Source organism: Panthera tigris, chromosome A1 (genome assembly GCF_018350195.1).
Source record: "Panthera tigris isolate Pti1 chromosome A1, P.tigris_Pti1_mat1.1, whole genome shotgun sequence".
NCBI classification, from domain to species: domain Eukaryota; kingdom Metazoa; phylum Chordata; class Mammalia; order Carnivora; family Felidae; genus Panthera; species Panthera tigris.
In genome coordinates, this window is record NC_056660.1 from 191,971,843 (window position 1) to 191,999,200 (window position 27,358).

At 45.5% G+C, this 27,358-nt stretch overlaps 1 protein-coding gene across 2 annotated transcripts in view; it reads right to left on the bottom strand.

Moving 5' to 3' along the window:
• The window catches only part of GALNT10 (polypeptide N-acetylgalactosaminyltransferase 10), a 221,672-nt gene that overhangs the window by 123,756 nt on the left and 70,558 nt on the right, over window positions 1-27,358 (bottom strand). For both annotated transcript variants that reach the window (XM_042993828.1, XM_042993835.1), the window contains exons 2-3: window positions 6,951-7,053; window positions 4,312-4,450 (exon numbers count right to left, since the gene is read on the bottom strand). In XM_042993828.1, coding sequence (XP_042849762.1) covers window positions 4,312-4,450; window positions 6,951-7,053 — 242 coding nt within the window. The remainder of the gene's footprint in view (window positions 1-4,311; window positions 4,451-6,950; window positions 7,054-27,358) is intronic.

The following is a 27,358-nucleotide window of genomic DNA, read 5'->3' on the forward strand; positions in this document are numbered from 1 at the left end:
TTTCTGGAATGTCCGCTTCCACACCTAGGGATTCTGAAAAGCCAGGGGGTCAGGAGAGAGGGGCGGGGAGTGTCAGGAGCACTGGATTTAGTGACATCCTTCATGGTGACTTAGATGCTGGTGGGGTGGCTGGGAACAGAGGAGCCTGAGGCGTCCTTTGGCTCAATTCACACCCACCTAGAACAGTGCTTCCTCACCTCACTGATGCCCTGGACCCCTCTGCCAAGCTGGTGAAGCCTATGGTCACTTCTCAGAGCAGCTTGTATAATGCATAAAATAAAGCAGATCAGGTTATAAAGGAAATCAACTGGACTGGGATACAGTTATCAAAATAATTTAAAAATCTGAAATATAGTAATAAAAGTGTTTCCTTATTAACACATTAATCAACACGATCTAGTGGCTGTTCTAAAAACTACCTTCACTTCAAAGTAGTGATGAGCATTCATTACATTTCTAGATATCTATAAAGTGATGTAAAAGTAAATGATTTCTTTTGGGGACAAATTCACAGGTGCTTTGTTGCCTACAGTCGTAACAGAAAGGAACACCATGTTTCAGTTAGAGGTTAGTGAAAAGAAAAACACAGTGTTTTCCACATCCAGAGTTTTAGAGGCTCCTGAATTCTATCCACAGACTTGTCTGTGGGCCCCGGGACTCCGAAATTAAGAAGAGCTTTCTTTTTTATGAACTGTTGGGAAAGAGTTGTGCACTGGAGACATGGGGGCCAGGCCCCAACCTTGGGGCGTCTATCCAGCTGAGAGACTCGAACTTTTAAGCCCAAGGCTGTGCACTTCTTGCCTACTTTTCTACCTGCAATGTCTTCCCACAAAGGCCGGTGCTGGGTGGGGGTGTCCTTGGGAGTTCCAAAGCACCCGGAGTCTATCCTTATTGCTGATCTTCTCATCTGCGGTGTAATGACCTGCTTAGCCCATCTGTCCCCACCTCTTGCACGAGGCAACAATCATGGCTCATTTATTGTTGTGTTCCTGATGTCAAGCACAGGGCTTGGCACGTAGCCCATTCATATATATTTAGTGACTCAACAGATGAATGGACAGATGAAAGCTGTGTCCACACCTAGCTTCTCCCTCTCGTTATAAAAATATTCCTTGATTGACACCAGTACTTCTCAGCCCTGGTTATGTAAGTGAGAATTGCTTCCCAAGGCTTCAGAAAATACTGAGACCCAAGATGGACCCCCCCCCCCACCAGAGATTCAGACTCCAGTGGTCTGGGGTGGGACCGCGGCCCTTGTACGTCTTTAAAAGCACCCCAGAAACAGCCAGAGTTGAGAGCCCACAGAGCCACAGACCAGCGGCTGAGGTGAGGGTGTAATGTCCCCAGATGAACTCCTTTCGTAGAGCCAGCAAGATGAAATTAGTGTAGAATTCTGAACTCTGCAAGGGGCTAAACACATAAATTGAGTTTCTGACCCTTGGAGTTAGGTCACAGCTCTGTATCCAGCAACATCAGTGATATCTGAACTACATTCTCAGACTTCGATGAAAAATCTTGGGCTTGACAGTAAAGACCACGAAACAAATTGCAAATGCCACGGACAAGCACTCCGAGCTCCGAGGCCCCACACTCCCTGCCCTCACAGCAAGAAGTCCCATGAATGGGGCCCATCCTGGATAAACAGCACCCCTTTTGTGTGGTTTCCTCATCTACAAACCAGAGATGATAATAAGGCCAATCTCACAGCACTGCTGCGGGAACTGAAAGATAGGAATAGGACAGAAAGCATTTCGTAAGTAGCCCAAACATGCCACCAAGATTAATTCTTTCTTACAGGCTTGCTTCAGTTTAGGTCACTTCACTTTACTGTGTTCTGTAGATACTGTGTTTTTTACAAATTGAAGGCCTGTGGCGACCCTGTGTTGAGCAAATCTGTTGGTGCCATTTTCCCAACAGTATTTGGTCACTTCATGTGTGGGCCACATACTGGTAATTCTCACAATATTTCAAACGTTTTCATTTTTGTTATTATATCTGAATTGCTGCAGTCTCATGATAAAACCAAAATGGATGAGGACTTGCTTCCTATGGATGAGCAAAGACAATGGTTTGTTGAGATGGAATCTACTCCTGGTGAAGATGCGTGAAGACTGTTGAAATGACAACAAAGGATTTGGAACATTACGTAAACGGGAGTCAATAAAGCAGTGAGGTGAGGTTTGTGAGGACTGATTCTGGTTTTAAAAGAAGTTCTCTTGTGGGTAAATGCTATCGAACAGCAACACATGCTACTGAGAAATCTTTCTTTCAAGGAAGAGTTCATCAATGCAGCAAACTTTATTGTTTTCTTTTAGGAAATTGCCACAGCCACCCCGGTCTTTGGTAACCACCACCCTGATCTGTCAGCAGCCATCCACATTGAGGCCAGACCCTCCACCACTGAAAGCTGAGACGATGGTTAGCATCTTTAGCAACATATATATGTTTTAATGTTTACTTATTTTTGAGAGAGAGAGACAGAGTACCAGCGGGAGACGGGCAAATACAGAAAGAGAGAGAGGGAGACACAAAATCGGAAGCGGGATCCAGGCTCCAAGCCGTCAGCACAGAGCCCAACACGGCGCTTGAACCCATGAACCCGCGAGATCATGACCTGAGCCGAAGTCAGACACCTATCCAACTGAGCCACCCAGGCGCCCCACTTTTTAGCAATATTTTTAATTAAGGTGTGTACGTTGGTTTTTGGACACAATGCTATTGCACACTTAACAGAAAACAGTTTAGTGTAAACACAACTTTTGTATGCATGAGGAAACCAAAAAATTCATTTGACTCACTTTATTGCGGTGGTCTGGAGCACAGCCGGCAGTATCTCTGAGGTGTGCCTGTACTGCTTTCTACCAACTGTGTTCTTACAGGTGCAAAGATCTTATGGATTACAGATACTACGTCAGACTCCCTGCTTTCAAGTTCCAGCTCCACTAATCAGCTGTGCCATCGTATGCAAATTACCTAACCTTTTTGTGCCTCAATTCCTTACCTGTAAAATGATGATAATAAAGGTACATACGTCGTTGGTTTTTGGAAGGTTTGGCCGAGTGAGGTAAGCGCTTAACGTACCTAGAATATCTTCTAAAACTTAAGCTTTGCAACAGAATCACCTGGAGGGCTTGTTAAAACATGGATTGCTGGGTGCCTCCCAAGAGCTTTTGCTGCAGTAGATCTAGGCTGAAACTGTGAATCCGCGTGTCTCATAAGCTCCTAGGTGCCCATGACGTTGCTGGTCCGGGAACCACACTCTGAGAACCACTGGCTAAGAATGATGCCTGGCATGCAGTAAGCACCTAGTAAATGTCAGCTGCTATGATCTTTTCCTGGGCTCTACTTTCTTAATTCCTGGGCAGCACATTTTATGCTCTGGTGCCACTCAATACCGCCTTCCTGTAGAATTCCCATCTGAATTCCCATTCTAGACTCCCATTCTACCTTTGGTGGTAGTGTGGACCCAAGATAAGCTGCACCAGCATCACATGGGGGCTTGTTCATAATGCAAGTTCTTGGGTCCTGACCCACATCTATTGAATCAGGATTTATGGGGGTGAGGCTCAAAATCCTGGGCTCTAACATCCTTCCAGGTGATTGTACTGCACACCAACTCTAGGCACTACCGCTCTAGCAGAAAATCACCATGACCACAACAGCTCTACTGAAGGCACCTAGGGAGGCAGGACAGCCTCAGGTCCAGAGTCTAGTTTTTGGTTGAGCTGGAGACCTGGCTCAGCTTCTTGGCCGCCTGTGGCCTTACAGGACTTACGACATTTAAAGCAAACAAAGTGCCTGGACATGATACCTGTTCAATGGATGTTAGCTGCCATTATTATCTCTTTATCATCGTTAAAATGTGTCCTGTCTCAAAATGACTTGAGGTAGCTTATAAAAAAAAAAAGACACAAATACCCACGTGCACACAGCAGCTAAAACAAAGTCCCCTGTTTAAGAAAAGGAAATAAAAATGTATCTCCTCACGGAGAGCACAAGGGTTGAAGCTGTCGTTGCAATGGTCTGAACTTGAGTTTTGAACTTCCCCGTGGGCCAAAGGGGGGAAATGCAGAGGATACACGGGTCCCACTGCCTGCAAAGGGGAAGGAGACTGGCTGTCTTTCATCCCTCTGCCACATGACCGCTAAATCTAGGAGACTTGGATCACACAAACCTCCGCACCAAGGCCCGGGCTACCAAGGAGGGAATTTCCTCCAGCAGCGCTTTATGTACCTGTTTCTTTAATTAATTCTCATCAAGAGCCACCAGCAAAATCCTTAGATCCCAGAAGATGAGAGATGTTACACTCACTTTGGGTGCCGAATATCAGGGAGAGAGCGATTCAGGGAGATTTTATCGCTGACGTAAATGTTAAATCCATTTTCTCGGTAGGCCTGATCCACTCGCTCAGCGTCGGTCATGGGGTAAGGTCTCCCTTGTTCTCCATTTCCTAGGAGAAAAGAGCAAAGTCAGTGTTGCTAACTGAATGGGGTGGGGGAAGAAGGATGAAAAATATAATTAAGCCACAGAGGTAAAACTTTAGCCTTGGATACAGAGCGGACCTCCAGATTTTGTGAGGTGGGAATATAAAGTGGGGGAGGGGAATGAGGGTTTATTCAGCCATGGCCATGCCATGTACTTGTCCTCATGTAATGCCCACAGCAAGCCATCAGGGTGGACTTGTGAACCTCATTCTACAGATGGATAAACTGAGACTCAAGAAGGTCATAAAAGCAGGTCTGTGGGCTCCAAAGCCCATGCTTCCCCAATCCGCCAGGGGCCCCAAACACTCCTGACCATGGATCCTACCACTGGGATGGGAGGCCGGGTCTACTTAAGAGCTGACCAACCATGGGCCAGTCACACCAACTCTCTGAATTTCAAATGTGAAGTTGCATCCATGACAGAATTTGTGAACGATAAATCACTTACACTCCTGTAAGGAATAGGGTTACTCTCTAGGCAAGGCAGACTTCATATGCAAATAAAAATGGCCACAAATGATAAAAGATGCTTTGATCTTTTAAGCCAGCAAACAATTAAGATCTGTCTAGCCTAGGCCAGGATTGCCTGAAAAATGTTGCTTTGGGTCATGGATTTGGGGGGATAATGTGCTAGCTGTCCTTTCTCTACACAATCCATTTGGGGAAAGAGACCCTGATGGTCCAGGAAATTATTCTCTGGGTTCTCAGGGTGCAGATGGTGAGTATGAATGTCCACACCAACCCCTGCAATAACAGCCCCAGAATCTGCAATTGGAGAGAAATGGTCATAAAAGCAGCTGATTAAAAATCACCTCATCTTCTGGAGCCTGTGGTCTGAGCAACACCCTATTTACTTTGCAAAGTAAACATTGACAACATCAGCTTGACAGGAAGGTGCAAGCTGAGAGGTGGGGCCAAGGCCTGCACCTACAGCCTTGTGGCTCCAGCCAGATGAGCGAGAGAGGACGCCGCCATCTTGTAACGCTCCATGAGAAGACGCTGCTGCCTAGTGCCCAGGCCAGATTCCGCAAGGGACACAAATGCAGCAAGCAGAGAAAGAAGAGCCAGAAGAAGCCAGGAGGGAAGTTTCAGGAGTGGCTACCGGGAAGCAATTCAGAGCTCAGGCCCTAGAATCTGGCAGAGTACAGCTTAAGGCCCAAACCTGCCACTCCCAGCAATGTCGCCCTGGGCATGCCATTAGCCTTTCGATGATTGGGGTTTGCTCTTTGTACTAACAGGGATAAGAAGGGCCAATGTAATGACTAAGGAGACAATGCCACGCCAGATGCCTGGCACAGAGTTCACACTCAACACAAGCTGGTTATTATTATTCTTAATACCGTTTCCACTGCTTACTCTTTCCTTGCTAGTTAGCCCAATGTTCTAATAATTCTGGTATATCTGTCTGGAGAATCAGCTCTTTTCAAATATTTCCTCTCCCAGCTTAAGCGGAACCCACCCCCACTTCATTTTAAATCACTGGCTTATAGAAAAATACATGTCATGTCTTTAGATTTCCCTGACCATCAGTTATTATATCAGCTCTATTTGGAGGCTTGCTATAGTCTGGGTTTTTTTTTTTCATAATGTAATCTAAAAAAAAAAAAAAAAAAAAAATCAATAGTGGTGGTGCCTTTAACTGGGATGAAATGAATAAAATACCAATCCCTCTATTTGTACAGTGCTTTCCAGCCTTGTAAAGTTGCTTCAAATCTGTCCCTTTACTTGTCACAACAACACCCAGTCCGTGGTGTCGGGGCTACCCTCCTGACCCCTAAGTCCAGGCTCTCTAGAGACGACTCTCCATGTAATTTCTATATACTACCCCCCCCCCCAACCCTTCCCAACTCCCTGGTGTAACAGGAACTGCTCCAAAGACTAATTAGCCAAAGAAAACTTGAGCCGAAGCCTGCTAACTCCATTCAGTCTTATGGCTACAGAGCTGGGTAGGGATCAACTCTGTCCTCCAGAGCTGGGTTCAAGTCCCAAGCCTGCCTCTTTCTCACTGCGTGACTGCAGGCAGATTACCCTGCGTCTCTGAGCTATGGGCCCCTTCTCGTCAAATGGGCCACAAAGGGTGACTTGGGGTTTCACTGAGAAAATGTACAAAGTGTGCAGCACGGCCTCCATGCTCACTGTAGGTGTTTAATAAATGTTGGCTCTTATCACGACCGCTCTTCATTCTAGTGGCAAGATACCTCATGAGGAGGAGACATCTACTCCCCAATAGAGGTAGTAGGGACAACTCTTGAAGGCAGTGGACCTGATGGTGTGAGTGGAGAAAGGGGTCAGCTAACAGGTGAAGAGGGGGACCCCCAGGAAGCAGGGGGAGGGAGGATGGTAAATGGAGAGGGAGGCAACAGGAGGTACAGACATGCCTGCTAAACACACACACACACACACACACACACACACACACACACACACTTCACAGGACCTGCCAGCTGGCAATACCACTCTCCATACCTACGCGCTGGGCGTCCCTCCTGATGGCTTCTTGGTCATGCCAATCCTTCAGCTTTTGCCCATCTCCCAGGAAAAATATCTTCTTCTGCTGATTGTGGGAGCCCTTAAAAAAAAAAAAAACAACATAAAAACTGTGAAAAAGAAGGAAAGGGGAAATAAATTTAGTAACAGAGTCCCAGAAATTGCACTACCTATGGGACCTGTTGGTTTTGACTGATGGTCTGTCATCATTTGTTCATTTATTAATTCCCTCAATATACCTCTGTTAGCACTGGCCATACGCCAGTCAGGTGGGCAAAGGTCAGAAGGATGACAGGTACACATGTCCACCCTCCTGGAACTACAAACCGGCAGGAGAGAAAACAGATGGACAGACCTTCCTTTCCCCCAAGGGAGAAAGCAGTAAGTGTGACTCTGTCCAACAGAAATCTAACGTGAGCCACAAATGTGAGTCACACGTGTAACTTTAGATTTTCTAGTATTCACGCTAAAAGAAAAAAACAAACAAAAACCAGATGAATTAGGTTTGGTAATATATTTTATTTAACCCAATATACTCTACCTAAAATACCGTCATTGCGAAGGTACTAGGTTTGAAATCAGGTGTATTTTGTACTTGTGTTCACCTTAATTCAGAGCTTCCCAGGTGCTCAGTAATCAGACGTGGCTCGTGGCTACATACTGGACAAGGCAGGTAAGTGAACCTTACTTAGATCAGAGGCCTGGAGACAGGGCCCCAGGTGTTCACTTCCACCTGGGAGAACCGGAGATAATTTCACAGACTTGAAGGCATTTGGGCTAAGCTTCAGGTAAGCAGAAATGAGAGGCAGGGGCATAGACTTCCAGGTGTGGTGGAGAGTGGCCAGAGCTGGGCTGGGCCTGAGGAGCTCTGAGCACAGAAGCAGAAGCCAGCTCTTGGTCACCTCTACAGTCCCCAGAAGAGCCTAGTCCCCAAGAGGGTGAACATTTGGCCAGTGTGTGTGGAGTGTATGAACAAGCAATTGGATGGCTGAAAAAAAATGGGAAAATACAGCAGCCACAAGAGAGCAGCCCCCTGGGGCCAGGCTCTAAAGGCATTTCCTGTGTCTGGGAGATGAGCCCATCCTGGTGTGCCCATTAGGAAGCAGTTTCCCTAATTAAAGGAGTTGCATGCCACTGTCTGGGGTCATCACAGGGCACCAGATGTTTCCCCATGCCAACAGTGAAGTCTAAACACTTGGCCCCGGGGCTCAGTTAGAGCCTTCCCCAGGTAACGCTGCGCTGCATGGCTGTTTAAATGTCTTCCTGTGTTCACGAAAATGAGAATGGCTTTCCACATCACCTTGCCCATTAAAAATCTTGCAGACTTGTTCTTGCCACTGTGGCATGCAGGAGGCAACAGTCCTTTTTCCTATGTAATTAGCTACGAAGACCCGCAGCATGTGACACGCTGCGACATTAGCACTAACAAGAAGCCACCAGAAGAAAATCATCCCCAAGCCAATTTTTTAAGTCTCTGGCTGATCCTTGTGTTAGCAGATTTTCCACAACGGCTCAATATCCTTACATCAGCTCTAATGATAATCGCAATCCTTTGCATTCATTCCCTCTCCTACGGACCTCCCTGAGTTGCAAGAAGCAAATTCTGAAAGTTAGCATGCCAGACATGTTGGTCAGAGAGGGAAGGAAAACTGTGAAAACAAAGGCCACGTGCCTGCAAACAGTTCTCAGGGCTCTCAGAAAACACAGAGGCTGCGCCGGAAGCCCCTTCAGCAAGTTTCCACTGCATTCAGCTACATTTCCACAGGAGACACTCAGCGCTGCTTTGGGACGAGGGGTTCCAAGAGGAGGAGCTTGGCCCCCTTTGAACCACACCAGCAATGCATCTGTCTGTTTTCTGTACCAGGATTCCATGCGGGATTTCATTTTAAAAAGGTCCTCTGCTGAAAACAAACCGACAACCAAATCTCCTAATAAATGAACAAATACAAGTGGAAACTGATCAGGGCCACATCTCCATTTCGAAGAGCAGCCAAGCCTTGGGGTGGGTCAGGCGCCTGCCCAAGAAATACTCCATCACTGAGATGTCAAGAGGGATGGGTCAAGGGCTGTTTAGCAATGTTTTGTCCAGCCCTCCCTCCCAATTCCTTTTCCTTCTCCTGCTACCCAAAGACTGGAAACTTCAGGTGACTGCTCAGCTCACTGGTGGAACCAAGAGGCTCTGCAGACTGAGGCCACTTAAATGGAAGAAGCCCATCTAAAGAGGTTCTCAAAGTATGAGCAGCACTGCCCCACTTGGGAACTTGTGAAAAATGTTAATTCCTGGGCTCTGCCCCAGTCCTCCTGAGACAGAAACCCTGGTGGGGGGAGGCCCTAAGATCTATGTCTTAACAAGTCCTCCAGGGCACCTGGGTGGCTCAGTTGGTTAAGCATCTAACTCTTGATTTCAGCTCAGGTCACAATCCCACAGCTTCGTGGGTTCAAGCCCTGCATCATGCTCTGTGCTGGCAGCATGGAGCCTGCTTGGGATTCTCTCTCCCTTTCTCTCTGCCCCACCCCCCCCAATAACACACACACACACACACACACACACACACACACACACACACACACACACTCACACGTCCTCCAAGAGGTCCTAAGCCGTTCTTGAGTTTAAGAACTACTAGTCTTGAATAAAGAAGCCATAATCCTGCCTGCTCTGAGCTGCTCAGACCAAACCTGGGCTCTAGTATCCAAGTTGAACAGATTGATCATCAAAGGTCACAAAAACCTTAAGTATGGTCGCTAGCAAAAACAATCTGGTGGCTTTGAGGTTTGGTTTTGTTTTTGTTTCATCTTGTTTCTTAATTGCCAGTGTGGGGGTGGGGGGCAGGCAGGGAAGGGAGATTTCCTATTGTTCTATCAAGATTTTTGGCTTCTCTTGAAAACTCAAAAGACATGTCAATGTTCAGGCTGAGTTCCCTCAGCTCCTCAGCGGGGAGTGACAAGAACTGCCCTGCTTAGGTGAGGCAAGCCTCTCCAGCTTGCCACAGTCCCTACCATTCCTTACTGCTTTTCATCTGGTTCCCATCTCTCATTTGTGTCGCTTGCCTGGCCGCAGCGAGTCTGCATATTGCCGCAATACACACTATTGTATAATATACGATGTACAATGCTGCAATTAGAAACTGTGTGTTAGGAGAACTAGGAGATGAGAAGCCATGGGGAACACAGAAGGAATTATCTTGTTCTCTGAGGTCCTGAGGCTAGAATGAGCGACAATGGCAGGGGGCTTCGCTCAAGGTAGAGAAGAAATTCCAAAAGTTGGATCGTGCTAGGATGAAACAGGACCAACTAGGAGGAAGATATTAGAGGAGGCCAGGAATAGGATGCTTGATAGTTCATCAGGATGTGAAAGAGGGGAATCAAGGCTGGATTGGAGCTAGTGCTTCTCAAAATGAAATCAGCAGGGGTGCCTGGGTGGCTCAGTAGGTTGAGCATCCTACTCTTGATTTCAGCTCAGGTCATGATCTCATAGTTCATGAGACTGAGCCCCACGTTGGGTTCTGTGCTGACCGTGTGGAGCCTAAATGGGATCCTCTCTCTCCCCCTCTCTCTCAAAAAAAAAAAAAAAAAAATTAATGTACAGTGCAATCACAGAGCAGGGGTGGGAGATCTTGTTAAACACAGATTCTGATGTGGGGACTGAGACTCTGCACATCTAACAAGCTCCCAGGTGATGCTGATGCAGGTGGTTCATGAAGGACACTGAGTAGCAAGGGCTAGGTGACCCTTAAAGGACATTTCAAGAGTCTAAAATTCCACGGAGGGCTCTGTTTCCTCCATCTGTTCATCAAAGTCTTCCCTCGACACGGGAAATGCGGCATGGGATTGAATCGCACAGTTGTGATCTCATGGAAGTAGGCTCCTTGAATCTTGTTCTCAGAATGAACAGTGAATTGCTGAACTGACAGGGTAGAGAGTTGAGGTTCCAAAATTCAGGGAGTTTCACACCCTCAGCTTCTACGACCTGCACTGCCCTTTGCTTTTATGATGTTTGGCCTTCTGGAATGCTCTGTGGACAGGATCTATGCTGTTCAGGTGGTCCCACTGGCCCTTCCATCTCCCTAAGCAAAGAGGACGTCAGAGCCTACAGACACAGGGAGTTCTGCACATCTAAGCAGATAGTTATAGAGAGTCCTCAAATATCCAAGCTAAGCAGATACTCAGAATCAATTAGTCCACTCCTCCCCCATCTTACAGATGGGGAAGCTGAGGCCCAAAGAGGCCCAGCTACCCAACCAAGGCCACATAAGCAGGCAAGATGATAAGAACCATGTTCTCTGACTCCCAGGCTAGTCTTCAGTGAAGAGAGTCCTTGTGTTGTGACCTTGGACAAGGTCCAGAAGCCACAAGCACCCTAATTTTCCCACCTGGAAAATGGAGACAGCACTACTGACCCAAAAGGTACATTCAGATGAAGTGAGAAATCATAAAAACAGGATGTATCCCAAGAACTTCCAGAATTTTCACATAAATTGTGGATATCAACTCCTCTAGAATTTTAAGAATCTACTGTAAACTGACATCTTCTCATCAGATCACTTGGATGCAGAACTCAAAGTTTGCTATTAATTGCTTCACAATTAATAGGTCTGAGCTTTCAGTAGGAGAAAATTTAGGTTTCAATCCTAAAATCACAGAGTTTTCAGTGCTCAGAGGGTTCTTTTAATCCTATCCACAAACCTGAACAAAAGTTGTGGTCAATTTCAAGTGGTTCAGGACTCTCTGAGGTCCATCCATGGAAACCCCACAGACAGATCATCCAAACTATCACCAATCGTTTATCAAGACCTACCCTGTGCCAGGCATTGGGGATACTGGCAGGACAACACAAAGCCTGTATAAGTGTTAATGGGGGCTTACAGCCCAATCAGTCTCTCTCAAAGGGTGGTTCTTGGGAGGCCTGGGCCCTCATTATAGATGTAATTTCCTGGCCCCACCCTGAACCTATTATATCAAAGTACCTGGGGTAGGGAGCCAAGATGTGTTTTTATTTAATTTTTTTTTTTTTTTTTTTTTTTTTGAGAGAGAGAGAGAGAATGCACAGGTGGGGGAGAGGGGCAGAGGGAGACAGAGAGAGAATCTTGAGTAGGCACCACATCAGCACAGAGCCCAGTGCGGGGCTCAATCCCATGACCCTGGGATCACACAGCCGAAATCAAGAGTTGGACCTTCAACTGACTGAGCCACCTAGGCGCCCAATGTGTTTTTAAACACAATCCCCAAGTGATTCTGATTCACAATAAAGCTGGAAAAACCACTTGTCTAAATCTAGCTGTCTCGATATGAAATCTGAGGCTAACAGAATAGAACAGATTTTCCCTAAATTCCTTGGCTTGCCAGCCCCAAAGCCCAGATCTGGCTGTTCTCTCCCTGGGACAGACTGTGAGCCTCTTGAAGGCAGGGGCATCACCTGTTTTGGTTCATCAGTGTGCGTTCTTAGGCCAACACCTGGTCCATCTTAGGCCCTCAATAAATACAAGCTGAATGACTGAGGGCTGCTCATCAAAGGGGCAGGCTGCCTAGTTTAATGACTCAGAGCATTCTGGCTCCAGAGTTGGAAAAACCTAGGTTTCACTTCTGGGGTAGGTGGACCCCAATTTCCCTGACTGATAAATAGGGAAAACTAACAGAATAACCGTAACCTGTGGGTTGTTGGGGAGAATGAACTGAGCTAATCAATACAGAGCATCTAGCTCAGTGTCTGGCACAAAGTCAGGCCTTCTCAGTAAAGGGGGCCTAGTAATACATTCTTTTTAGAGAAAGCTTATCACCCGGTGTTTATGATAGCCACGTTTGGAGGAACAGAAGAGGGCGGGAATCAAATAATAAAACCATAAGCCCTGCAGACGCAACCTATGTAACACCTGAGCTGATGCAAGTGGCCACTGCTGATAACAGGATTTAGAGAGTCTCCTCATTCACAGGAGGGCATGTACCCAGGTGGAAATCCTTCAGAAAAGAAGAAAGTTCCTAGTTAAGAGTGGCAATCTGCAATAGAAACAAATGTCACAGGACCTTTAGCAACAGGAAAGGCGTGGACAGCGCTTCTCAAAAGACAGCAATTCCTCCGCAATAGCAATCACTTAATATTATGCAAGCAAGCATGTCTGGATTTCAATCCAGGGCCAACTGTAAATTTCTTTAATTCTACAGACTCGAACATTTTTCTGTGAAAGCTGTGACTGCTTCCCTTCAGCAACCATCTCTTGCCCTTGGTTTCCAGAGGTCCTTTTGCCACAGGAATCAAAGGGGCTGGGAGGGAGCATGGAAAGAGAGGTGAGGGAGAGTCTGTGGAGGAGACTGGCAGAATTAACGTGGCAATCCCATTAAACAATAAATGGGAAATGGATTTCGACTGGCTGCTCTAAATAACTGCTTCTGGTATCTGCGTGCTTTTACTTAACATTCCACGGAAAGAATCGATTAGTGTTCAAACAGCCACACACTCACACACAGACGGAATTTTAATCTTTTGTTGAATCACTATTTAGCGTGCCTGGCACCTTCGGAGGGCAGAAAGAAAGATGGTGAAGCAAGCCAACTGTGTTCTGCCCAAGAAGAAAGATCTATCAAAGTGCACTCTAATCCCAACATTGCAGACTCTGCGACTCCCACTCAGAGGACTCTGGCATCCCTCGTTCAGCTGGCGAGTGTCTTCAAAATACGGAAAACGGGTGATATGCTCCAAAACAGCAATGCCCAAAGTCAAACCGAGAAGGTCATCTGCTGCAGCCAGGGTCTGAAGACATATTACAGACCAGATTCTGCTGCAAATCTAACATGGCTGCTCCCCCTGACCCTCCTTTCACCCAACCCTACAAAGGCACTGGAATGATTTTGCTTTGAGGTTTAAATGACTCTGTATAATTCCAAACGTTTGTTTATCTGCTAAGTAGATTATTCTAATAACCTTCATACACACACACACACACACACACACACACACACACGCATACAGCAAAGCATTCTCCTCAAGGTTGCCTGCAAGGTTATACTTCAAAGAGGGCCAGGTACAGCTTGATTTACTGAAAGCATAAAGTTACTTTAAGCAAGGGAGTTTGGACAACTGGATAAATGTACTTCCTTTATGAGTTTTGAGGACATAAGCTGGATTGTTTTTATTTATTCATTCATCCAACAAATAAGGATGACTCTGTTGGTAAATCGGGGACCTACTATGTCCAAAGAACTGTGGGGGAGACAAAGATAAATAAGATAGTCCCTGGACTCAACAAAGAGCATGGATATGTGACAAGTACGTAAGAGGAAAAAACACACAATACTAATATAAGGGCACTCAAACTTGTACGGATAAATTCTATAGGTATTTACAAGAACCAAAGATTAAATTCTACCTGGGACAATCAGGCAAAGATTCCTACAGAAGCAGAGTCTATGAGAGTTGCCTAAAAGGATGGGTAGGATTTTGACAGGCAGCAATGGGGGGATGGGGGGGGGGGCGGCTGTCAGAATCTAGTTGGAGGGAAAGCATGTACAAAGAAAGGGACTTCATGAAGTAAGGGACATGTTTACTTAATGGCAAAGAGCCTGACTTGGCTGGAGTGAGTAGAGTACAAAAGAGAGTCATGGGCCATGAGGCCAGGAAGTCTGAACCGGACTCTGAGCACCTTACACTGGAGCTGTTCAGCAGGTGGGAGCCACAGAAGGTCTCTGAGCAAGGAACAGGTGGGGGTAGAGCTCCAAGAATAAAATGTTACTACCTATCCACTTGCAATTCATCTCAGAATCTTCCTCTTCCTGGGAGAGAGGGTAGAAGATGATCTTGTTTTCATTCAGAGGAAACGGTCCCTCTTTCTGGCCCAGGACCACTCTCCTTCCGGCATTCCCTGGGTCAGACTTCTATAGGGCTGACCTTACCCCAACCGCTATCTGGTAGGCTGCTGTTCAGAGACAACCTGCCTTTCACCATAACCAGTACCAAGCTGTATGAGACAACCATGAAATGTAAAGGGCACTGTCTACGAGGGATGAAGACACTACAGCCCAGTGACCATGACACTGCCTGAGTCTGCTGAGTGCAGGTCAGGTAAATCTGCTGTTCCACTCAGCAACTGTCTATTTTCCCAGCTCTGATAACTCCGCAGTCTCGATGCCAGGATGTTGGAATCTGAAATCTAGAAGGGGCCCCATTTCCTAAGAGGGCAAGGTCATTCACAGACAGGAACCACTGTTTAAAAAGGCTGATTCTGTACTTTCAAGGGCAGATCCACCTGTCCAATTCACCTTTTGTATAGATGGCTCTAGAAAAGGTCATTTGCTACTTAAGGTGTGAAAGCTCATTAAGAGACTTTTTCAAGCAGCAGAGAGAAATATAGCCAAGATATTTGTAATGTCTATTATCTAAAGGGCAAATGGAATCTTTAGTAACTTCTTGCTTCCATTCTAAAAGAATGACATCAACTTGTACTATTTTCTTCAGAGGAAGTTCCCAAATGTTTTATCACCTGGTGTGTGTGTGTGGGGGGGGGCACAATACTCTGATCCATAATTTTATAATGTTCATTTGAGTCTCTCACCCACCCATCCACCCACTTAAATGTTTAATGAGTACAAGCACATGCTAGACTCTGTGCTATGTGTCCAGGATATTGGGGAGCAAGACAGACAAGGACCCTGCTCTTATAGAGCTACGGTATGGTGTGTGGCAGGGGGGATTATACACTTTAATTCAGAACCACAAATAAACTGGAACAGCTACAGTGGTGTGTGCATTAAAAAAAAAAAAAAGTACATGGTGCAAAAAGGTTCCTTTCTTTCAGATCAGATCAGGAGTGTTTGATCCCATCAGCAAGGTTAAGGGAGGCTTCCCTGAAGAAACAGGGGAGTATGATTAGGAGTTAATTCAACTGAAAGAGGAAAACAGAGCATTCCTGATGGAGGGAAAAGCAAGGCTGTGCAAAGGCCCTGTGGCAAGGCACAGATGAAACACAGGTGGGACTGAAAGAAAGCAGTGTGTGTGGCACATGGACGAGGAGGGAAAGGCTGATGGGGATGAGAGGTGGGCAGGTATAAGGATTTTGTCTGTCCCGAGATTTTATATAATAGGAGGTGGCAAGATCAGGTTGCATTTGGCAGGCTGTGTTGTAGCCCAGTGGAGAAGGGATTAGGAGACCAAGAAGGGTAGAACTAAGGGAGGAGGCTCTCACAGCGTATACGTATAGGCAGAGATGATGCCAGCATGGGCTAGGAAGATGCAAGTAGGGATGCACACGGACAGATTTTTTTTTTTTTTTAACAGAGTCACAAGGGTCTATAGTCCGCAGGTCTATTGTCCAGAAATGCAGGCTGAGAACTCTGACACTTGGGTGATAAGTTTGTCTTTAAGGTCCATAAGCCCAAAGTCCTGTGGATGCAGGTGGGGTTGACCCGGGGTCTGAGCCCAGATCTCCCTTGGTCTAGCCTGGTGTTTGCCCCATCACATGTTACTTTCAAGTTTGAGTCCTGTTCATGGACAACCAGTCACAAAATCAGACCCTAACAGAACTGTATCATCTGCATAGTAACCTTCAGGAGTTGCATGACACGTGGTCAAAGAGGAAGAGAAACAAATGGTAACCGGGGAGGCTGGCGATCCTCCCGTCCCCAAGCTCAGTGAGCCAGTGCCATGGATGGTGTCCCTAGAGGCCTAGTTCTCTCTAGCCTCTGGCATGTGAGCACTTCAGTGCTGAGTGAGCCTTCTCTTGGAAGACAAGTACTTTCACTACCTCAGAAGGCACTGTGATGACTTCAACTGAAGAAATCGTCATCGGTGTTACAGCCAGGGGAAAAAAAGTCCTGCCTAAACTGGACTTTTGAGAGGTGGTTTGCCATTATATTCCATGAGCAATTGTCAAGGGCCATTCTGATTTTATGTTATTTCCCCCTAAAGTGGTGAGTTTATTATAACCTAACCCTTTTGTAAGATGAGACTTTACTATATTATTATTGTCATTATAGCCACTTTGAAGATGACAAAACTGAGGCCTGGAGAGAAAAATCAATAGGAAAGCGCTTTGCAAACTGCCAACCACCCCATGAGCGTAATCATCACAGCTAATGGTTCCTTCCACACACATCTGCCCACTCCCTCCCACGTCTCAGAACACAGTCCGTTCTCGGGAAAGAAAAACTCGCTGGAGTGAATCATACTTCTGTGCCTTGTTCACAAGGGGTCTTGCAAATCCCAGTCTAGCCAGTAAGTGATCAACCACAGGAAAGCCTCCAGAGTGTTCTCAGAGGCTCGGCGGAGGGAGCCCAACAGAGGGTCACTGCCCTGCTCTGCAGAGCAGATGTGGATGTGTACAGAGAAAGGTGGGCAAAACGAGGAGCTGCATACAAGGCAATTTCTTAGCTTTCAGGGGTGGAAAAATGTCTGCAAACACATCTTATTGGTCTCCTGCTTGGGGAATGAGAACTGAGACACCAAGCAATTCAGTAGTTGCTCTATTAATAGCACTAATTACAGTCAGGATCCCCTATACTCTGAAGACAGCACAACCAACTGTGTAACAGCACCTGCTTTGGAGTCAGAAACACCTAGCCTTGTGTCACAGTTCTGCTTCCTAGCTGTGTGACCTGAGGCAGGTTACATTGTTTTCCCCAAGCCTTGGTTCCTCAAACATGAAATGGGGGATATGAAGAGTATCTGGCACACAGGTTCCTGTGAGGAATACATGAGCTACAGCCAGTAAAGGTCTTAGCAGAGTTTGGTATTTAGGAAGCACTAAAAATCAGAGCCACCATTATTAGTTATTATTTGGATAGTACTCTGCAATCGACAAAGCATCTTTACATACACCATCCTATTTCTTCACCACAATCACACCAGGATGAAGGCAACATCATGAAGTTATCATAATGTTCTTCCTTGTGGATCCCGGACTCTGAGAATCCTCTCAATATTGTGCTCCAAGTGGCCCTTAACAGTCAGCCGGCAATGACCAGAAGACAGGATGTATCCGCCATGCCTGCCTTGAGCTGGAAGAGTGAATTCCCAAGAACGCCTGGTAAGGTGTGGGCCACTGGCTGACTTCTGCCGTCTTAGAGCTTCAGGCTGCCGACTGTTCACTGCTTGCAAAGGTCCCCAGGGCAGTGGGGAGGGGAAAGTGGGAAAAGCAGGTGACTGATGGCCATCCCCGCCTCTAGCGCTGCGCTCCCCTCACCCACAACTGCCAGGGTCTTCCCATGTGCCATGCCTCAGAGTCACAGAATCTAGGTGCTGAATGGGAGCTGAGGTTCTTTCTGCTCTGTTTTCTTACTGCCCACTGGACCCAGTAACCCTCTCTTTGCCGTAACACATGGATGGTCCCTGAGACTGGCTCGGGCACTTAGGGGAGTGTCTCCGTACAGATGGCTACAGTTATTAGAAAACTCCTTTGGGTACTTAGCTCCTTGGGCTCCTTCTTGGCCCCAAAGGAAAGTCTCTGATGGACTCTGATCCTGGCCTCGTCCATCTGCCATCTTGGAACCTCTAAACTCTTCTTCATTTCTCTTGGGGTGGGAACCAAAAGGGGCTCTGAACCTCCTTGAGTGGTATCCCCACCACTTCCCCCGCCCCTACCTTGCTCTCACTCTGGCCTTCTTGTTCTTACACACTGATGTCTTAAGACATACAGGATACATGAGGTGTAGACACAGCAGCGCACAGGATGGTGTTCTGAGAATACACCACTTTGCTATGCAAGTAGACACCCCTGTAGGAACAAATCCCAACTCTCAGGGGCGGGCCTTGCCTGACCTCCTTGACTACATCATAATCTCTAAATGTGCCCTGATGGCATCCTTACTGCTCCTTTGTGATTTGCACATTCATTTGGGTGATTCTTTCATTATCGTCTGCCTCTCCTCAAACTGTGAACTCCATGAGGGTAGGAGATAGGAATTTTTGTTAAATGAATGAACAAATGAGCAGAGACATCTTTTGCTTTCTTTTCTAGATAAAGGAAAGTCATCCATGATCACACATGTCTACTACAGTCCCAAGGGATTAATACCATAAATGGGTTCTGAGGATTAACTTTATCCTCTTGACTGAAAGGTTTCAGGTCGACCTAATGGGTTCCAAAACTAAGGAGAGCTGCTTTGCCTGGATCCTAAAGTGATTTCTAAAACTTTATGTTCCCCAGGAGCTGTTCTCTTTTTTCTGTCACCATAATCGGAATTTTAGCTGGGAATATGACTTCTCAGCATGCAGATATTTTCCAGACACCCTTGCAGCTAGTTGTGGCCTGACTAGGTCCTATCCAACAAGAGGCGAGTGCAGGTGTTGTGTGGCATTCCCCAGAACCCACCTGAAGAAAACTTCGTTCCTTCTGTGTTGCTGCCTAGAATGCAAGTGCCACCGGGATCACGAGACGGAGGGCCACCCCCTAGAGATGGTGAGGATACTGGTGGGAAGGAGCCCTAGATTCCTGAAGACTTCAGGGATTGGAGCTGTCACACCAGCCCTGGACTGCAAACCTCCAGACCTTCTTCTCTTGAGGCTTGAAAACCTGAGAAATCACTTGGTGTGAGACCGAAAACCCTGAAGGAGGATCCAAAAGACCTAGTTTTCAGACTTCTGGCTCTACACGTACGAAGAGTGGGACAGTAGGCAGGTCCGTTGTCTTTCTAGATCTCCGTTCTTTGAATATAGAATGGTGGTCAAAATACCTGCTCACAACATGATTATGTAAAAAATGCTAAGGAATCTACAAAAAGGCAGTAGAACTAGTGAGTTCGGCAATGTCACAGGATACGAGGTTAACAAATGAAAATCAAATTGCACTGCTAAATACCAACAATGAAACATTGGAAATTCAAATAAAACATACCATCTACAACGGCATCAAAAATATGAAACACTTGAGGGATCAATCTCACAAAAATATGCAAGACCTAAATACCGAAAACTACGAAAGAAATCAAAGCTCTAAATAAATGGAGAGATACATCATATGTTTATAAATCAGAAGACTTGACGTTGTTAAGATGTCAATTCTCTATCTGTGGACTCAATGCAATCTTTGTAGAAATTGATACGCAAGGGACATAGAAAAAGAGCGACAGTTGGAATGCTTAATATTCACTAATTTCAAGGCCTGCTCTGGGGCCACAGTGACCAAGGGAGTGTGGTACTTGAGTAAGGAAAGACATGTGATCGATGGGAACTGCATGGAGAGTCTAGATGTATCATCAGTTGATTCTGAACAGAGGTGCTAAGGAAACTCCATGGAAAAGGATAATCTTTTCCACAAATGGTGTTGGAACAACTAGATATCCATATGTCTACATATAAACCTCAATCCTTACCTGACACTATACACACAAATTCACTTGAGATGGATCATTGACTTAAACCTAAGAGCCAAAACTATATAATTTGTACAAGGAAGGATGTGAGCAAACTTTAGCAACCTTAGTTTAGGGGACAGTCTCTAAAACAGGACACAAACAGCATAAAATATGCATAAATTGGAATTCATTGTAATTAAAAGCCTTTGCTCTTTTAAGGGCAAGCCATGGACTAAGAGAATATATTTGCAAGAATATATTTGATGAAGGACTTATATTCAGAATGCACATAGCATATGTTACAGCTCAACGTCATTAGTCATTAGGGAAATGCAAATCAAAACTACCATGAGAATAGCCAAATCACAGAGAGAGCCCAAATGTCCACTAACTGATGAATGGATTAAGAAGATACAATGTACACATACGCAATGGAAGACTACTCACTGATGAAAAAGAATGAAATCTTGCCATTTGCAACAACACGGATGGAACTGGAGGGTATTATACTAAGCAAAATAAGCCAGTCAAAGACAGATATCTGATTTCCCTCCTATGCGGAGTCTGAGAAAGTTAACAGATGATCATAGGGGAAGGGCATGAAAAATAAGATAAAAACAGAGAGGGAGGCAAACCACAAGAGACTCTTCAATACAGAGGACAAACTGAGGGTTGATGAGGGAGGGGCAGTGGGGGGGTGAAGAAAACAGATGATGGGCATTTGTTGGGTTGAGCACTGGGTGTTACATGTAAGTGATGAATCACTGGAATCTACTCCTGAAGCCAAGACTACACAGTATGCTAGCTAATTAGAGAATTACAAAACAGGAAGACAAAGCAAACAAACACGCAAACAAACAAACAAAAACCCAACTACCATGAGATACCATTTTACAGCTACCCAGACAGTGATAATTTTTAAAAACGGAAAATAACAAATGTTGGCAAGGATGTGGAGAAACTGGAACCCCTGTACAATTGGAGATTGTATGGAGAGGATACAAAATCTCACAGCTACTATGGAAAGCAGTTTGGTGGTTTCTCAAAGGTTAATCATAGAAGTATCCAGATGACCCAGCAATTACACTCCTAGGTACGTATCCAAAAGCACTGAAAGCAAAGACTCACACAGTTGTTGTTGTTGTTGTTTTTTAATGTTTATTTATTTTTGAGAGAGAGACAGAGAGAGTATAAGCGGAGGAGGGGCAGAGAGAGAGGGAGACACAGAATCCGAAGCAGGTTCCAGACTCTGAACTGTCAGTGCAGAGCCCAACACGGGGCTCGAACACGCTAACCCGTGAGATCATGACCCGAGCCAAAGTCAGACACTTAACCAACTGAGCTACCCAGGCGCCCCTCACATAGGTATTTTTATGCCAACGTCCACTGCAGCATTATTCTCATACCCAAAAAGTGGAAATGAGTCGACTGTTCCTTCATAGACAAAGGGATAAACAAAACACAGCACAGACATACAACAGAATATTTTTCAGCCATGAAAAATTTGATATATGCTACAACGTGGATGGATCTTGAAAATATTATGTTTAATGAAATAAGGCAGATACAGACGGATGCATATTATATGATTCCACTTACATGAGGTATATAGAATAGGGAAACTCATACACACAGAAAGCAGAATACAGGTTAACAGGGGGAAGAGGGGAGTTAGTGCTTAGAGGGAGTCATTGTTGGGGATGATGAGAAATGTTTTGGGTACAGTGTTAATGGTTACACAACATTGTGATGTCTTTAATGCCACTGAAATATACTCCCACAAATGGTTAAAATGATAAATATTGTTATGTACCTTTTACCACGCTAAAAAGAGACACCTCCCTCCTTCTCCCTCATCTCCCATAGAAAGCTAATTCTTCCAGTTTTCAACCCTTACATATTCTAATGCCCCCCTGGAAATTTACAATGGATGTTAACATACTTAGGCTCTGTAAAGTGTCACAGAAAAGACAGCTGCCTAGCTTTGTGTAATCCAACATTTCACAAATTTATTTGATGAGAAGTTCCCCCACCCACTCACCCCTTCCTGCTCACAAATGATTAACATCCTGGGGAACTCAGGGACCTTGTTTTGAAACGCGATGCTAATGACAGGGTTTATGAGGAAGAACACAACACGATTCCTCCCCTCTGCAATGTACAGTCAGTTTTTTGGTTTTTGCTTTGAAGCACGTAGACGTGGAACAATGACGTGAAGATTTCAAGCTGACATACTGACATGGAATGAGGGAAATAAAGTTTATGATAATATAAGATTCTCTAAAATAAAGCTTCAGTCACCTACTGAGGCATCTGTCATCTGTGTCTACTAACACATCCATTCATCCATCTATTCATCCATCTGATGAACATTAATCGTGCAACTACTATTTGTTGGCTCTGGGTTACATGCTCCAGAGACTATGATACATAAAAGACACAGTTTCTGTCTATGGTAGAGCCAGATTTGAGATCATTTCCTTCTAAAAAAACCTGCTACTGAGATCTAAAAGAACAGCCATGAATTATTCTAGAATAACTGTTCTGGAAACAGCTCTGCAGAGGGCACTGAAGGATGAACATAACGTGGGCTGGTGAAGGCACTGCAAAAGCAGAGGTGCTAAGGTTGTCCAGGAATGTCCACACAGAAGAGTACGGACTATTTGAAAAGCCTGGCTTCTTATAACTCTGGTTAATGGATCACTTTACCTTTTCACAGTGGTTTCTCATATTTAACTTTCTCTGGTTAGCTGGAGAAACAAGGCATTTGAGGCTGGAAAAGAGGCTCTTGTTTCTCCTCAAGAGAATTCGGGCAGATTTCTCAGGGTGACTGTGGTAGACAGATTGCAGAAGTGGCCCCAATCTTCCACCCCTCCCTGTATCCATGTCCTCTGCGATGGGACCCCGAAGCTCCTCTCATCAAGAGATGAAGTCTTTTGCCCCACCTCCTGAATCAGGGCCGGCTTCGTGACCCGCTTTGGCCAACAGAAGGAGGCAGAAGTGACAGTGTGTCAAGCGTGAACCTAAGCCTCAAGAGACTTGCACTCTTCCCACCCCTGGTTTTTGTTCTTCTGTCCCCCACACCCCTAGGGAACAAGCCAAGGCTAGTAAGCTAGAGGGGTGTTGAGGGGCAAGTGGAGGAGGAGACATGGGGAGAAGAACCGAGGTCATCCTAGACAGAGAGCCAAACCCCAAAGATGTGCCCACCCAGCCTGCCCATGGCTAGCCAGAGACACATGGCACAGCGCAGCCAAGACCAGGGAAGTGACCCAAATGATCTGAAGACCTGTAAGGGATAATACATGGTTACTGTTTGAAGTCACTCACTGAGCTCTGGGGTTGAGTTTTTAAGGCAGTGCTGTTTGTGGTCCCAGAGAAGTGATAAAATGTCCTCTGATTCAGTTCAGTTCTGTGTTTACATCCAAAGGTGCCAACATAGAAACAAAACTGCTGGAATCCTTTCCTCCTGCCTCTTTTTTTTTTTTTTTTTTTTTTTTTTTCTTAAAGATCCAAATCAGGAGCAGCTGGGTGGCTCAGTCAGTTAAGTGTCCAACTCTTGACTTTATCTCAGGTCATGATCCCAGGGTCCCGAGATCGGCCCCGTGTCAGGCTCTGTGTTGAGCATAGAGCCTGATTGAGACTGACACTCACTCACTCTCTCTCTCTCTCTCTCTCTCTCTCTCTCTCCCCCCCACCCCCGCCACATGCTTTGCCTCTCAAAAAAAAAAAAAAATTAAAAACAAATAAAGATCCAAATCACACCTGTCTTCTAACGCTCAATTCAAATACCAGATCCTCAAATACCATATTCTAATTCTATCCCCTTTCACTTAAATAATAATCTTCCTCCCACTAACTTCTCCCTGTGCTCTCTACCCCTCTCTTTTTGGAAGTTTGCCCTGAAGGTTTCCAATTGTAGCCATTTGTATACATGTCATTCCTTTCTAGTGGACTCTAAACCAGTGCTTTCAAACTATCTACGATGAAGAACCACTTTGTTTTAATTTCCAATTCATTGTGAACCAAACCATCTGTGGTAGACAGAATTCTAAGAATGACTCCCAATGACCCTCATTCTGTTATTCTCCTCTCCCATTGAGTGTAGGTGGGGCCTGTGGATACATGAGATGTTACTGCTCTGATTACACTGTGTTACAGAACAAAGGACATTATCCAGGTTGACACAATCTAACCACACACAAAAAAAGCAGAGTCTCTTCCATCTGGCAGCCTAAGAAGTCAAAATGATTCAAAGAGTGAGGAGGATTCAATGTGGCTTTGAAGATCGAGGGACCATGTGTGGGCAGCCTCCAGGAGGAGACAGCAACCCCAAGCTGACAGCCAGCGAGGAAATGGGGACCCCGATCCTACAACCACCTGCCAACAACCTGAATGAGCCTGGAAGTGGATTCTTTCTCACAGCCTCCAGAAAAGAGCCTGGACTGGTGAACGCCTTGATTGTGACCTTGTGAGACCCTGAGCAGAGAACCCAGCTAAGTCTGCTTGGACTCACGACCTATAAAAAACTATAAGCTAATACATGCGTTTTGTTTTCAGCCACAAAGGGTGTGGTAATTGTTGCAAAACAAGGTTAATGCGAACCCGTATAGTATGGCAGATGATACATTCCAAAGGCGTTTGTAACATTAGGTCCCATGTATTCTTCTAAAACCATTCTACAAGCCCATTAAGAAGAAGTAGAATCTAGGTGTCCTCCCGTTGAAGATGTACAGACCTTTGTGAATATCTCAACCAACAGAGACTGGCAGAAAAGACACAACGTGACTTCTGAGACTAGACCATGAAAGTTCTATGAACTTCTGTCTTGCTCTCGAGGAGCCCAGCCACTATGCTATGAAGAAGTTATCTTCCTCTTCCTGTAAAGAGATCGACATGGAAAGGAGCAGACATCCAGCACCACCTGGTCAGCCACGTGAGTGAGCCAGCCTGGAGGCAGACCCTCCGGCCTCAGTGGAGGCACCCCAGCAGGCACCGTGTGGATCAGGAAGGAGCTGTGCCGGGCTCAAACTGTAGATTTGTGAGCAAATAAATCACTGTTGTTGGTGTAAGCCACTGTAGTTGGGACAGTTTGTTAAACAGCAATGGTAATTGGAACTAGTATGCAGCTTGCACCGCATGAAATTCACCATATAAGTTCAACAGCACGTGAACAGATCTATATCTACTCAACAAGATACATCCACTGAGCATGTGCTTGGCTGTAACAGCAGCGTCAAACTGCCATAAAAGTTTCTAAATGCTTGTCTTTTGTATTTTATCTCATGGTGAACTGGTGCCATTCTGCATACTACACTTTGAGAGGCATGGCCGCCAGACATCTCCCGGCCAAGCCCATGCTTACTCACCTCTGCATCCTCCCAAATGCCTGTTAGAATTCCCGGAAACAGGAGGAATTCAGTAAATGTTTATGGACTGAACAGAACACCCAAAGAAAGTCAAGGTTGAAAGCTCAACTCTCTCATTTTATAGGTGGCAACGTGACAGTCCAGAGAAATAATGGGATACATTCAGGGTCATGGGATGAGCTAGTGATTTTAACCTAGGCTTTGCCAACCCAACTGCCTACGTGTAAAGAGGGGTTGGCCAGGTGTCAGATAATATAGAAGGAAGGGGGCTGGTGAAAAGGCAGGTGTATGCACGCCCATGTAAGGCAGGGGTGGGGGCAGCCGCCAGCTGACTGTCACCAAGCGAGGGAGGGCAAGTAAAGACAGATGTTCAGTTTCTAAAAAGAAACTGGAGAATTCAAGTTTCTAGACACTACCTCTTAATTTTTAATATGATACCTCAATAAACAAATATGTTTACATGCTTGATTTTGTCCAGGAGACCACCAATTTGCAATTCCTGAGCACCTCTAATTTAAACGTAAGAAAACTACGGTCCTGAGAGGTTACAGATTTAACTGAGAACCTACAAGAAGAGGTGGCAAGGTCATTTCTGACTTGCCCAGGAATTCGGTGATGATGATGACTGACTGGTACTACCACTAGTCACCGAACACCTTCACTGAACACCTACTATGGGCAAGGCACTATGCCAAACCCTCGGCTCGAATGAGACTGTACTCTCATTTAATCCTTTCAACAGTCCTAGAAAGTAGGCACCAGTGTTTCTTCTTTTTTTACAGATTCAGCAAGAGATTCAGACAAGCTAAGTAACTTGCCAAAAGCATAGTGTAAGTAGGCCGGGTGTCTGTGCTCAAAGCAAATTTTTACAAGGTGAACAGGTCTCCTTACTGTCCCTTCGGCATCCTGCCTATGGAAGTTCCCAGGTACAGTTTTACCTGGAATGGCTACAAAATCTACCCTTTAACATCTATCATTTTAAGCCAGCAGAAACCACCCAAAGGCGACCTGTTTCCTGTCCCCCAGAGTCTGAGTGATGCTGAGCCCACGTGCTATTCTTCTTTCCCAACTGCTGACTCCCCAGAGGGGCAGGCTGTTTCAAAAACTATGTTCAATGGGTCCCTTGGAGATGCTGCAGCTGGGAGCTGGGGGGTAGGGACGTCCTGGCAAGAGGGGCTCCGATTTCTTCTTGGTCATATGTTCATCAGGCTTTTAAGCAAGATGATGTGACAAGTGTTCCTTCCGCTGCTTAAAAAAAAAAAAAATTTTTTTTTTTGAGAACCAATGATCTAAGCCAACCCCTTCACTTCATTTTCTAAAGACAGACCCTATAATTTGATTTGCAATTATAACAATAATAAAGGCACATAGTGAAAGATTTTAAAAGCCAAAACGGTATACAATGGAAAATATAAATCTCTCTCTTCTCCCAACCTCTAGTCCTACCCCTTAGAGATAACCACTGTTAACAGGTTTTTGAGTACTCCTTCCAGAATTTTTAATAAGGAAATTGAGCTCCTGAGGTTGGTTTATCGGAGATTATTCAGCCAAGGCTACGTACAAGACATTAGGCTCCTGGCATTTCTCTCTCCCTTCCTAACTTGCAAAAGTCTCAAATGTTCCCAGAGATTGCAAACTCTCTCCAATCCACCTGTAGCTTCAGAAACCATATATTATGCATCTTCTGGCCTCACTCACTGAGCAGGAAAATTTCATGTCTTTTTCATGTGACCATGTTTCTCC